This window comes from Ixodes scapularis, unplaced genomic scaffold, assembly GCF_016920785.2.
Source record: "Ixodes scapularis isolate PalLabHiFi unplaced genomic scaffold, ASM1692078v2 PGA_scaffold2__306_contigs__length_199485367, whole genome shotgun sequence".
Taxonomy (NCBI): Eukaryota; Metazoa; Arthropoda; class Arachnida; order Ixodida; family Ixodidae; genus Ixodes; species Ixodes scapularis.
Window position 1 is genome coordinate 36,011,485 of NW_024609857.1, and position 14,108 is coordinate 36,025,592.

General features: G+C 45.0%; 1 protein-coding gene across 1 annotated transcript in view; it reads left to right on the plus strand.

Moving 5' to 3' along the window:
• Positions 1-13,520, plus strand: part of LOC8039660 (isoleucine--tRNA ligase, cytoplasmic) — a 39,784-nt gene extending 26,264 nt beyond the window's left edge. The window contains 8 exon segments of the mRNA XM_029995545.4: positions 330-464; positions 599-754; positions 3,340-3,435; positions 7,985-8,164; positions 11,374-11,561; positions 12,187-12,304; positions 13,349-13,446; positions 13,448-13,520. Of these exon segments, the coding sequence (XP_029851405.3) occupies positions 330-464; positions 599-754; positions 3,340-3,435; positions 7,985-8,164; positions 11,374-11,561; positions 12,187-12,304; positions 13,349-13,446; positions 13,448-13,520 (1,044 nt within the window).
• The last annotated feature ends 588 nt before the right edge of the window (positions 13,521-14,108 follow it).

Consider the following 14,108-nt stretch of genomic DNA (forward strand, 5'->3'; position numbering starts at 1 on the left):
TTGCTCTTTTAGTTTATGGTACCATTTCGCTTCTTTTATGGGAGCATGTTTTCACATGTTGTAACGATTGGCTCATGTAGACGCGGGGGCTGTCTCCGTGAAGAGGTTTTCATACTTCCGAGCATTTATGACACTCGCTCTTTAACGAACTTGTTAGTTGATGTTTCCCTGAGAAATGAGACCAGTTCTGCACAATTTTACGGAGCATGTTTTCATGCCCTTGAAAATGTGAACCTGTCAGTCGTGTTCTTTACCCGAGGTCCCCATCTGTTCTATCAAAGTTACTATGTTGATAATGTCACAAGCAACTGCCGTTTCTATCTCGACAGGAGCTGAACGTGAAGCAGCTTACGGTGACGTCGGAGAAGGAAAAGTATGGTGTGCTAATGAAGGCAGAACCCGACATCAAGGCACTGGGATTGCGCCTGCGTGGGGAGAGCAAGGCCGTCTCCCAGGGGATCAGGGTGAGCGCTCAGGCTTCAGGACACAAAATTGTTATGTTTGCAGTGCATTTTTGGACACAGTACTGCAACGAATGTATAATTTTGGTGAGGTGGACTGTCCTCGATGATTGCTTGTTCCCGGCTTGTTTTTGCAGGAGTTGAAGGACTCTGCCATCCAAGCATACCTGAAGGGAGAGATGCCGACGGTGTGCGGTCACCGCCTGGAGCAGGGCGACATCAGGGTGCAGTACAGCTTCTCGGGGGCTGACGGAGAGTTGCTTGAACAGTATGAGGCACACGCTGAGGCGGATGTGAGTGGCATTGTCTTTCCTTATGATTGTGTCCAACTGTTATGCTGTTGGAAAGCTTACTATGTGCATTACGGAAACTTGTTTCGTTTTAGAGCGCAGCTCTGAGGCGCCCGTTTCCGGCTTGAGTGGCGTCGCCGTCAGCGTAACCGCGCAGTGCATTATGGGTAAATTTCCCCGCTAAATTTAGCGGAAAATTTTCCCCGCTAGATCTAGCGTAAAAATTTCCCCGCTAAATCTAACTGAAAAATTTTCCCGCTAAATTTAGCGGAAAAATTTTCCTGCAACATATAGCAGAAAAGTTTTCCCGCTTAATTTAGCGAAAATGTTTCCCTGCTAAATCTAGCAGAAAAATTTGCCGCTAAATCTAGAGGGAAAATTTTCTTGCTAAATCTAGCGGAAAAATTTCCTGGCTAAATTTAGCAGAAAAAATTTTCCCCGCTAAATCTAGCGGAAATAATTTCCCCGCTAAATCTAGCGGAAATAATTTCCCCGCTAAATCTAGCGGAAAAATTTACCGCTAAATATAGCAAAAACATTCCCCCACTAAATCTAGGGGAAACTTTTCTCCTAAATGGAAGGCAAGCAGGTGAGGAGGAGGGGCATAGCCTCCTCTCCGTACCTTCCCCTCCTCCTCCTCAAGAGCTGCGCTCTAATTCGGCATTACAGGGAGTTGTAAACGGCTTTCATTTTTTCTATTTCTTTCCTCATGGCCCACCACCCTAATAGTGACTTTTGTAGAGCGCAGCTCTTAGAGGCCCGTTCCCGGCTTGAGCAGCGTTGGCGTCGGCGTAACCAAGGTCACCCCAAGGTCACGTGACCTCCCCGATGACGTCATCGTCACTGATGACGTCACCGGCATCCGCATTGTCATCATCATCATCACTGATGACGTCACCGGCATCCTCGTCGTCATCGTCATCATCACTGATGACGTCCCCGGCATCGTCATCGCCATCACCACTGATGACGTCATCAGTGACGTCACTGATGACGTCACTGGCATCGTCATCGTCATCATCACGGATGACGTCATCAGTGACGTCACTGATGACGTCATCGGAATCCGCATCGTCACTGGGGGGGTCACGTGACCCCCCAAGGTCACGTGACCCCCCAGGTCACTTGACCCCCCCCCCCCCCAGTACCCTTCCCTCCTCCTCCTCAAGAGCTGCGCTCTAATTCGGTGTTACAGAGAGTTGTAAACGGCTTTCACTTTTTTTATTTGAGGGGTCAGTTTGTGTTTGCTTGTATGATTATGAACATGTGTCTTCGCAAATATGCAGGCAACTGATGGCTATTTTACTTGAATTTCATGTTTTGCAAATGCTTGCTCAGGCTTGAAAGGTCATTTTAAAGCTTACTTTTCTTGTCAGTAATGGAGATAGTGTATCTTTCTATGGCTTAGAGGGAGAAAGATATTGAAGCGAAAAGATTATCCTGCACCGATTGTCATGACAAGTGAAAGGGATATTTACACGGGGGAGGCTTTTCAGGGAGGGATGTGCGAGACATCGGTGATCGACGAAACCAGCGGCATTCCCTCCCCGACTCCAGCACGCACGCAAATGGCGGGGAGCCGAGAGGGATGTCAATTTTATCAGACGCATATAGCGGTCGTGCTCAACAACAGGACTCAGTTCGCACTGACAAGAGTAGAAAAATTGAGGTGTACATGGCATGGCAATAAGCAATTAGGGCAGCAGCGTTGTTAGATGTGGAAGACAACAAACTGCTTTCTGCTAAAAAAAAAAATGCTTCATGAATGGGTGAATGCAACACAAAGGACGTGATCCAAAACCAGTTGTACAAGGAGGGCCTTGAGGACGGCATTGACGAATGTCAAAGACTCCTTCAGGTAACCTCGGACAACACGCGCAACAGCGCAAGCCACAACAAGTTAGGTGATCCTGACGCTACTGCCGGTATCCCGCCGAGCAAAACCTGTAGGGCCGTCGGACACGCGTGAAAAAATACCGCCAATTGCGAAGAGATTCACCACCAAGGCGGGGGCTTTCTGTGCAGCCCGAGCATAAGTTCCCCCATCCCCCTGGAATGTCTACGTCCGCGTGGCTCAGTGCAAAGGCATGACGTTGCTACCAGGTGATGAGCATTCCAGGGAGCAAAGGGAGGGACTTCTCCTCATGTGAATACCCCTTTAAAGGTAGAAAATGGCATCAAAGACCGGTCCGCAAGAAGAGGGCCCCCACCACGACTTTCCTCCTCGCTATTCTTCCCACAACATGAAAGGAGGAAACTGTTCCTCCTTTTTTGCCAGCTTCCGAGCTCATTTCCTGCCTGTGAACAAAGGTGCGAAGGACGAGGGAAGGAATTTTTGCCGGACAGGAAAGATTTTGTCGCGTTGGAGATAGAGTGATGAAGAAACATGGCGGCGATGATATTGTGAAAGTAAAATATGCCATCGGTGCTCAGCTGGTCCAATGGCGTGGCAATTTCCCATTGTCTTTTGAGGAAGATACCAGAAACAAGTCTCCGGCTTCTTTTCTGGTCCTTCTTTCTGCACCCTGCATTGTAGGAGTTGTCGGTGGCGACCGTCGTTTGCTGATCTTGTTGCCCATTGCGTGCAGCTTCTCATCTTGCTGGATGTGTCTCCGGACCAATCAATGATGGATGAGGGCCTTGCCAGGGAAGTGATCAACCGAGTTCAGAAGCTCAGAAAAAAGGTAAAAGATTTTTTAAAATTTATTTTATTTTTATCTAGATAATAATTTCTTTTGTTGATTAACCTATTTTATTACAACCTCTGGTGCCACTAGGCATACATGAATAGTGGATTTTGAGTTTGAAGCAAATTCATAGTACATAGTGATTTTGGCCGCACATTTTCAAATCGAATATCAAATAGTTTCTTTAAGAGGATATTGCAGCTCCTGAGCCCTATGTGATTCCAATGGCAACTTTTTGGTCTTTTTTTAGCAACCACCAAACTGGTTGACTTGATAATGGTTTTGCTAGAAAGATAATTAAAAACTGAGTAATATTGTGGCGCTACATTTCCCGGGAACTTATTTTTATGGGAACTTAATTTTTAGTGGAACTTAAATTTGCTTAAATAAGCATTTTTTTTTTTTTTTTCCGTTCTTTATGAACATTTAAAAAATAAACCAGTGCCTAAGTACGAATTCTGGCATCACAATATTGAAGACCAGAACTTTTTGAATATATCTCTAACAAGATCTTTTTTCTAGAGATTTTCATTGTGATACATTGTAACCACGTAGGCTAACAGAAGTGCATGAGAGTAAGGTAAAGTGTAGTAACATTGCATAGGAATTCTACCTGTCACTATTTAGGTAGTAATCTTTTGACACGCATTACTAGCTATTTTATAGTAGTACTTTGTAAAAGGCCCATATAAAATTACGATAAAAATACCAAGTGCAGTGATGCTATTGCTGCCCCAATTGCGCCAAGGGGCTAACCCTGCTACATCCTACTACATTTTTCCAAAATATGGCTAATCTGTGCCAAGCCTGCGCCAAAGGACCAATTTTGGTCGGCTCTCAAAATCGAAACTAAACTGAACACCGTATTTGAGCATGCGTGGGCCAGGTGGCACAAGCGGCCACCCGACAGAAAGTACCTATACCTCAATCATCCATCCAGTCTTGTATGTCTCTCGTTTCGCACTCTCGTCATCTCATTGCATATTTTTAAAATTTTTCAACGATAGACGCGGCCCTGTGCGTACGCTCCGACGCAAGGGTGCCGGGTACCAGCTATGCCGTCATGCTGTGTAACGAAACCACGTTTTTACGCTGCGGGATTTACTTTATGAGCTGAAGCACTCTCTCCTGAAAGAAATGGCCTTTGGAAAGCTATATTTGGTCAATGCCCGCCAGTGCCAGTCGTCGTGGTCGCGCGACGTCGGGTGTTGCCGTCCCCATGTCGTTGCAGATATGGCGCTTTCTAAACTGTAACATGAGGGCCGCCGCAGGTTCATCAACATTCCAGTTCTTGTTTAAAGGGACACTGACAGGGTATTTATGCTCGCCAAGGTTTTTAGTTGTACGTGACATATGAGAGCTCAACTACCCAGAACAGAATTTGCGGCTCGAAATTCGGTTTCTTTCCGCCCGAAAACCGCCGATCAAGAACTGGCCGGTTCGAGTCTCGCTCACTCTTTTTCGCGGTCACGGGCCGTTTTCTAAGGTATCGATGCGACCACCGAATTTAATCCAAGTCGTGGGTCACTGAAGGCACACACTCAATATTAAAAATAGAAAAAAAATATGAAACCCATTTTTTGTGGCTTCTAAAAAGCTGTAAATACGTTGATTAAAAAAAAAGTTCCACAGACAACCGGAAGCATTCTGTGCGTTCGTCGTTTCGCGTATCGTGGGACTTGCGGGGACGGCGATGGCAGCGGACGACGGGCGTGGGACCTCTATTTCAGAACTGTCGTTCACGGTACTGGCGAATTCTGTCTACCGTTAAAAGAGAAATTTGGGACTGATCAGAAGAATTGGTATTCATCCCTACGACACGCCCGGCCATCAAGCCGATTTGCACGAAGACGTCGCCGAGCCGTCGCTCCCTTCTCGTGGCTGAAGACATCGCTCGCGCAAATGTCAAGCACGACGTGTCTACTTCGAGTTGAATATGCACGCGTACGTTTCTTCACTAGGTGCGAATGTCCCCAAAGCGTGGTGCTTCCCGACTTCGACTCGGGAGTGCTTTTGCTAGAGAAAAATCGACAGCAAACTTTCCAACTTACAGTTTACCGGCTGAAGTATTACCAAGGAAAGAGATACCCCACAAAAGAGATGCCCCAGTAGCTCAGTGGGAAAGACGTTCGGTTCACACGCGGCAGACCGAGTTCGATCCCCCGTGAAACTTTTTTTTTTTTTTTTCAAACATTTTCTGATGTTTACATATCTTTTTCTTTTTTTTTTTTTACAATCATCACTGAAGAAACAAACAAAAAAATAACAAACAAATGTTGTGGACGATACTTCGCTAAATTAAATGGTATAGGATTTCCATTTTGACACCTGCGAAGTCAATGTAATCACTTTCCACAAAATGCAGGGTACGGGCACCTCGGAAAGCATCCGCTTTTTGAGGTGCCCGTATATGTTCTACAGGAATTGCAGCCAGCCATTGGTCCCGATCCTGTTGATCTTTCGGAAACTCTGTCGCACAATGCCACTTTTTTTCGGACGCAGGACATGTGAGCCAGCTCTTCACGCAACATCTTGGGTGTATTCTTTTCGGAGCCGATCATGGAAATTCACCACGGGCACTCACTACTCATCTCCAACTCCTCAATGTACAAAACAACTCATCTTGGAGTACAGAACAACGAGCGGAACAAACATAACTGCAACAAAATCGCACGGCGAGCAGTTCCCGCACGCTGCATGTCGTGTCGTCTGCTACAGAGAGGAGAAAAAAAAAACAAAAAAAAAAAACGCACGGTCGGGTGTAGCCACGTGACTTCCGCCACTCACTCTCTTCTCTCCACTTCTCCAACCTCCGTCGGGCTTCGGTTTCGGTTTCGAGCAGTTGCGTCTTTTGGCTTTATTAAAAAAATACGCTACTCTGTTGCAAAAAATTACTTGGGTAGTCCTCCGACACCATAATGAAGCGCCTGGCAAAAAATAAAAAAAAATTTTTGGGGGGTGTTAGTGTCCCTTTAAATCATACGCTACTACAAAAGTCCCTCTTTAACTCAGACTGCTGTGTCGAAGTATTGATTACCTAGGTTTCTCTTGGTGGGCTTTCTTTCAAGAGGGACTCCGGGACGTGAAAAATTTGGCGCGAAAGAAAGTTGGTAAAGAGGAGCGAACTAAAGCAAAGGATGCAATGTCTGCACGCTGAACCCATAAGCGCACTTGTTTGTCTCGAGTTTAGTCGTTGCACAAAGCGCTCCAAGAACTTTTGACCTTGGCTCGCGATGTCTTGCATTGATGCGCTCAGGTTCTTTTTTTCTGTGTGTTTAGTTTGTGCCTCGCCTGCCGGCCTGGCAAGAACGTGCCGCTAGACTACTTTTTGGCGTATGCTGGACAGTTACTTTTTACATACAATTCTGGTAACCAGTTGGCGACGGAGCGGAGTGGCATGGTTTCCGTTTCACTCGAACAGCCAAATCTGCTTGCGTGACGAAGCACGTGCAACTGCAAGCCAGCCGAAGTTGCCCTCATGTGCATGCGAACGTGATTGCATGACAGAGGCGCAAGCCGGGATGCTTGCAATTCATTGTTTTACGTTTGCTTACTTTTGAGGAAAATCTGGCACGTCGGGAACCAGTAAAACGTTGGCAAGCCGTTCGGAATTGGTCGGCAACGCCTACAGCAATGTATGTACACTTGTGGGATGTCTCAATGTCTCTTTGAAGGCATTGAAAGTGGACATTCATTACTAGCCGAAGGCAAAGCGAGGCTTGGAGCAGCCTTCCAGAAAGTTTTGAAAAGCAAAAAGAAAAGCACCCGCTAGTCATAATGCACCTTGGTTTTATGTACAATTTTGCATTGCACTGCAGTAGTTACGTGGTTCATCAGCTGGAGACTGCTTCCGTTTATTATATCGCTAGTAAACCTAATGCTGTGATATTTACAACAAAGCTGGTCATTTTCAAATAAAGTTTAATATGTGCAGTTCGGCTCATATTTATTTATAACGGGTACATGTACATGTATCATTTAACTGAAGCATTGCAAAATGTGTGATATTATTGACATTTCAGTTACATGTTGAAAGACTCCCAGGTGGTCTAACATGACCTTAATTTGTTTATTGCAGCGATCATTGTGCCCTTCATTTGTCCAGCACTTAAAACGAATATTTTTATATTTCTAAGAATATTTGCTCCAAAAACTACTTTTACTGCTCCGAAACGCTGTTTTGGCTGCTCCAAAAGTCACTTTTTCTGCTCCAAAACACTGGTTTGGCTGCTCCAAAAGGTGCTCCAAAACGGCTTAGGCCAATCACATCACTGCAAGTGTCAAATAATCTTACATTGTTTTGGCACCCATTCCTTTCTACCGATCTCCAAAAAGAACATTCTGTGTTTTATAGTAAGCACGATGAACCAGAAGTCACACTTGCGAGATCCCAGTCTTGCATTTGAGTCGTACAAAATGCAAGACGAAAAAACTATGAAAAATTATGTGGGCAAACATTTTGGCATTTGCCAAATTCCTTTCACGCACGAAAACACGGCCACATCTGTTAGTGCTAAAACAAACGGCTTGTGTTTATGTTTTGTAGGCCCGTCTCGTTCCAACCGACGCAGTGGTGGTCTACACGACGGTGTCGCCGGCGGACCACCCCGTGGCGGCGGTGGTGGCTTCCCACCAGAAGCTCATAGAGGGGAGCCTCAGGGTGCCCCTCAGGAGGGGGGGAGCCCACCCCGAGGGCGACGCCCTCATCATTCAAGAAGTCCAAGAGGTGAGCTCTCACTAGCGGTGCTAGGACGTAGTTCCATCGAGCATTATTGTCATGTCATTCGGTGCACTCCTCAAAATTCAATTTTCTGTCGGGCGAATCGGCCACCTTGGTTTCTCCAAGGCAGGGTGCCAGCCTACGGATACCCACGTGACAGGTTTTAATCCCAGTCAAGGTACCCGCAATCTGACGAAGGCTTATTGCCGAGATTTTGGTTGCACGTCAAAAGATGCCCAGTGGGTCAAATGAATCCTTTCTGCGAAACGTCCCTCATTGTTTGGCTCATAAAACGCCCAAATTTGACTTGTGCAAACGTTTAGGCAGAATTTTTATGTAAGTCTGCCTTACAATGGGCATTGCTTTCCTCCAAGGAGAATTTGGCTAGTGCAGTGTAATTGTTAACCGGGAATCGGTGATTTGCATCGCGTGGTAGCAATTACACGGATACACGCTAGTATGATGCCTATCCATATCGAAACCTACAGAAGCGTGGATTTAATTAGTGACATCCAAGTTTGCCGGGCAAGCTTTTACTCCAGATGCTGCGACAGGGTTCGCACGGGTCCTCGAAAACCTTGAAACCCCTTGAATTTGGAAACAGCAATTTCCAGACCTTGAAAGTCCTGGAATTTGTAGCAGTGCTTGAAAACGCTTAAATTTCCCGATTACAGCCAATTCTTTTTTTTTTTTGCAATGAAATTTTTTTGAAGTAATAAAATATAGTTTTTTTTTTATGTGTATGTTAATATAAATTTCGTTAACAATTAGACACATTTATTGGATGCCCGTTAAGCTCCTGGCCACAATGGTAGCAGTCCTGGTGGTTCCGGATCTGGTCTCGCTTGTCTGCCATCTTGCGATCTTGCCCCTTGTTCGACTTGTTCCCTCGCATGCTGTTTCCTAGCCACTCCTGGTTTGCGTGTTCTGCGTCTATTTTACGCTACATATGGTGGACATAGTTTAAGTTGCGCACGATGGCTGGGAAGTGCGACTACAGACACCGAGTAGGCTGAGGCAACAGGTGACATCACCTAAATTGTCGAGTAGAACGGCCTAAGGAAAGCCCGTAAAGAATTTTTGCACTGCATTGAAAGAGCAGGTTATATTATAAATTCACTAGATTGAGTATTGGAAGGGATCCTTGAAAATATCTTTACAGGCCCTTAAAGGGCAACTCCGCTCAATTCCGAAAAATTTAGGCTTCCATGTGATTCACATTAACAAAGCACTACTAAACAACTCTACGTCTTCGGATTCGCGAAATATGGAATATTATTTGTGTAATCCTAATTTAAACATCAGCAGATACCGAAACCGAAACTTCGGTTGCGTCAGGCAACATTGGTCTCGGGTCGTCAGAGTCGTGGCACGTCACGTCGAACCACGTGGTCTTGTGACGTTCGGGAGGGAGCGAAAAACCGAGTGAGGTCTTTTTTTTGTTTCTTTTTTTTTATTGGACGCGGGCAGGTCGCTCTGCATGGCGTGGACGGTGATGGCCCGGGGGTGAGGGGGAAGGGGAGAAGATGAAAGAGGAGAAAAGGAGCGGAGAAACAGACCGATAAGCGCGCAGGGCAGCGCATCCCAGGCGCATCCGTGTTACGGTGATCACGTGAACGCCCGGTCAGCCAACACCGGGAGGAGAAAGTCATGACGTCATCGTTCGATTTCGCTCTGAGAAGTAAAAACAAACAAAACGTGAGAATGACGTATGCATGCCTCTGACGTAGTGGCTCAACGTTGGCCGCTCCATCTCCGTGGCATTGACTGCGCTGGTGATTGCGCCTTGCGCCGCACGCTAGAGTTGGCAGATTTCGGCAACTTGGCTCGCTTGAAGGTTTGCTGGCCAGTTTATTAAATATATAAACGGAATTAGATCGTAATATTTGACATGGGGTCTTCCTATATGATACTGAAGAGGGCTACATAGTTTTCTAAATATCAAAAATGAAGCGGAGTTGCCCTTTAAAAGTCCTTGACAACCCTTGAATCTTTTTCTTTGAAGTCTGTACAAACTCTGTATGATATTGCAGTTTGTTAACACTCCTGACCACTTCACCCCTTCCGCTAGCTGTCACATTTGTAAGTGCAGAAACTACCACCATTGTGAACTGAGCTGTAAATTTGGTGAAAGGCCTATCTAACTGATCTTGACAGTGCGCCTGAATTTAAGAAGTAATTTTGTGGTGATTCTACTATTTGGAAAAAAATTAATTGTTTCTTTCCAATCCATTATTGTCATATGTTTTGTTGTTTTGGCCCACTGTGACTGTTGTATTGCTACATAATATGCTGTTTAGCTAGAGCAGTGGTTCTCAACCACTGATGTTTTGGGGACCTCTTCTGGATAGGTGGAAGTGATGGGGGACACCATCCACCAGGAGAGAGGGGAGGGTATTGGACGATTACAATGACAAAAGGGTAAATGGTGGAAACTAAGTACATCAAATCAACTCTGAAGCTTTGAAACAAAGAATAATCTACCCTACTTGCTCGGTGCACATGATTTGGTCATTTAGCTTTGTAAAACAGCCAGCAAAAAAAGTTTGAAAAAGGTTTTTGTGCTTGGCTTGACTGAAAGCCTAAAGGCTCGTTCGATCACGCAGTTGCATTACGCTGTGTTGCGACGTGCTGCACAGCATCTCCCCCTTCGCTCATTGCAAGTGTCGCCGTAGCAACAGCTCGACGCAAGCAGTCTTAACGAGGCGCAAGTAGTTGCAGTTGCACTCGAGCGCAACTGTGTGAACGAGCCTTAAGGCTCCGGGGACGCCAAGAAGGCCTTCAGGGACCCCAAAGGATTTCTGGACCCCGATTTGAGAACCGCTGACCTGGAGCATACATTAGGTAGTAGGTCACATAGTTTCAATTTCAGCAAATCCTTTTTGTCATCAACTGTTCATTATAACGTGAGGGAATCTGTGATTGCAGACAGAACTCGACATTTCTCGCAACTTTCTTCAAGTTCAGATTGCATCTTAAAGTGGCATTTTCCGTGAAAACAATTTTGACTGACGCACCAGCTTGCTTTATTGCATCCGTAACTTTTTCAATATTATATCTCGTTGGGTTATCGGATTAGAAAATGAACAAGATGAAGGAAAAGGACTGTGCTGAAAGCTCTCTAAAGTCGTTGGTGCATGTGAAAAGTAATTTGTTGAATTGTGGTGCTTCATGCCGTTGCTAACGCTGGATTCTTTTTTTTTTCTTTCTTATAGCTAAAAGGTGCACAGCTAAAAATTGTAATTGTCAAAGACAGTGGTGGCCTCATGGCTAGTGAGAGCCTGAAAGACTCAGCTACTGTGTCACCGACTTCAGTTCCAAAATCAAAGTCCAAGAAGGATTCCAAACAAACCGAAGTTGTTTTAGGAAAACATGATGATTCCGAAGCTCCTCCATTCTGTAGGTGAGCAAAACATAGAAACATCCGTCTGGAAATTTTTGCGAACATACTTTTTCATCTTCCTTGCAACAACCCACCATAGAACATTTGCCAGAATGTTTGCTGAAATGCTCTGTTTACTCTACTCTTAACAGTTTGTTTCATACCGATGTACACTTTGTTGGCCTGCTTTGGGTGCCTTCCATTGTTTACTACACTATTTAAAGTATTTATTGGTTTACACTGATGTCTGCTCTTGTGGCCTGCTTTGGGTGCCCTGAATTTGTGTTTCTACTTTTTTGTTTGCATTAAAGCTTTTCCTTCAACTGCTTTTTCTGAGTTGGGTCCTTTTTTGGGCATGCTTGTGTATGTCCTTGCCTTGTCCTTCTGGTTGCTCGGGCTTTGAAGCACTTTGTAGTCTTCCTTTGACACCCGAGGCAAAAAACAAAAAGATGCATGATGTTTGCTACCTTGCCTGCATCAATTCTTAGTTTTTGATGCAACTCCGGTTTGGTGTTTGAATCGGTTAGATCTTTAGCTTGCTGTGTCCTTGTCCTGCCGTTGCACTGGTCAGCTCATCCATGCATTCTTCTGTAATCAGTGACGGGGAATAGAATTGGAAGGCCATGCTGCCACTGTGAACTTTCAGGTTTGTGAATGTCGAGCTGTGCGGTGGCACGAACGGTCCGAAAAGTCGGAAAGCCACGGTTCTGCTGGAAAACCCGATTGGCCAGAACATCGTAGATCTGGCAAGGCTACAGTACTTGGTAAGCTGAGATTGGTGCTTTTTATTTTGCTGTGTGAACTTTAATATATCTGGGATGATTTCCTTGGAACTATTTCATGCTACAGGAGATTGTATGGGTTATTGGGTTGTACCATAAAAATGAGGAGGCATTGACATAAACCCCTATTGGGTTCTTGGCAGTTGCTGTTATTCAAATCCTCCTTTTGTTTCCTTCGCTTGCTGTGACTTGGTTTTGCCTGCAATGTTTCGTGTTGAAGCCCAGCAGTGCATACAGCGAAAACTTCGGAACCATTTGCAGTGCATGTACAGTCTTGGACAGTATAAACTGATTAGCCTTAAACTATCGTAGCACATGTTGAAGCTAGGTGCAAGATGACATAGCCCTTTTAGTTTGTTGAGTCAAGGATATATGTGGGGACTACTCTGAATCTTCTACCGAGTCACACAGGTGCATATTTTGCAGCGGAGAACATGCCTGCCACAGTGTTAACGCTTTGAGCAAGCTGTTATTTCTCAAATTCCCACTGAAAACATTGGAAATTTCGCCTCAAAATTGTCTTTCATAGCAGCTTTTTGTGCTCCAGGCTCGGGCTCTCTTTCAGTTCACTTGTGTTCTTCCCATGGAGTGCTCCAGGACAGCTGTGAAATCGCTAGGCAATTTCTATACTTAATTCTTCAGGTGATGTCAAGTTTTAGCTAGGGTTCCTCAATGTGTATGCATTTGTCTTGGGTTTATGACAGCAGACCATTTTGCATTGCTACACTTCGTTTTCTCAGCCTCAGAATGTCCGAGTCTTCAAAGCATCTTGTTTCTCTATTTCTTTGTATTTTCCTCCAATCGACACTAAATGTTGTAAACCCCCCCCATCCTTCCCCCCCTCCCAGTTACAACTTAGATTCAATATATAGTTTTAGGAAGTTGCCTGGTTGTGAAATGTGTGCTTTGTTTAGGAAAAAAACACCTGATCTTGTTTTTTTAACTAAGCAATTTTTTTTTAACTTTTAATGAAGAACGTTAAAGCGTTTTGATCTAAAGCGTTTTCTGATTATGCCTTGCTTGTAGGTTCAGGTGGTTTTCGAACTGCCAGGCAAGACGCTGGATGTGTACAGGACAAGGGACAGAATGTCCAAGCTAACCAGCCTCACTTCAGAGGACATAAAAGCACTGCATGGAAAGACATTATATGTTCAACTCAGTTAAGATCCTGGATACAGCTGACCTCTACTATCCCTAATTTATACTGCATTTTTCCCAGTAGTGACAATTTGTGCACAGGCATCAATAAACCTCCTGTTAAACATGGAACCTGGGCTCTGATATGTGCATTTTTAACTTTTTTCCCCCGTATAAATAAGGGTGTTCATTGGTACACTTGAATGAGTCAAGAATATGGCAGAAGTTCCCCCCACACCCTCTTTGCAGCTAGCCAGGGTTTCTTTGCAGTGCACAGATGTGTGCATTGGTAGCATACCGCTTGTGCATTACAACCGATTTCTGTGGGAATCTGCATAAAAAGCTCGCTTTTATCGCCCCCCTCGCACTCCTTGGTTCGCTCCAACATGTCTTCCACATGTCACATAAGTCGTCACGACTGCTGCCTTTTCTGGTTGGTTTGCGGACGAGGTGTTTCATTTTTGCATCGTTTTATACGTTCTCTTGTTTCCCAAACACAAATTTCACAGATCGCTGGGGTGGTCCAGTTGCGCCATTTGTGCCATTTGGATAAATTCCCCCTTGCCTGCGCCTTGCTGCGCCCAAAGGAAAAGATGGCACCAAAGCGAACAAAGCTGCGAACGAATTGGCTTTTGGAAGAGTTTTCGTT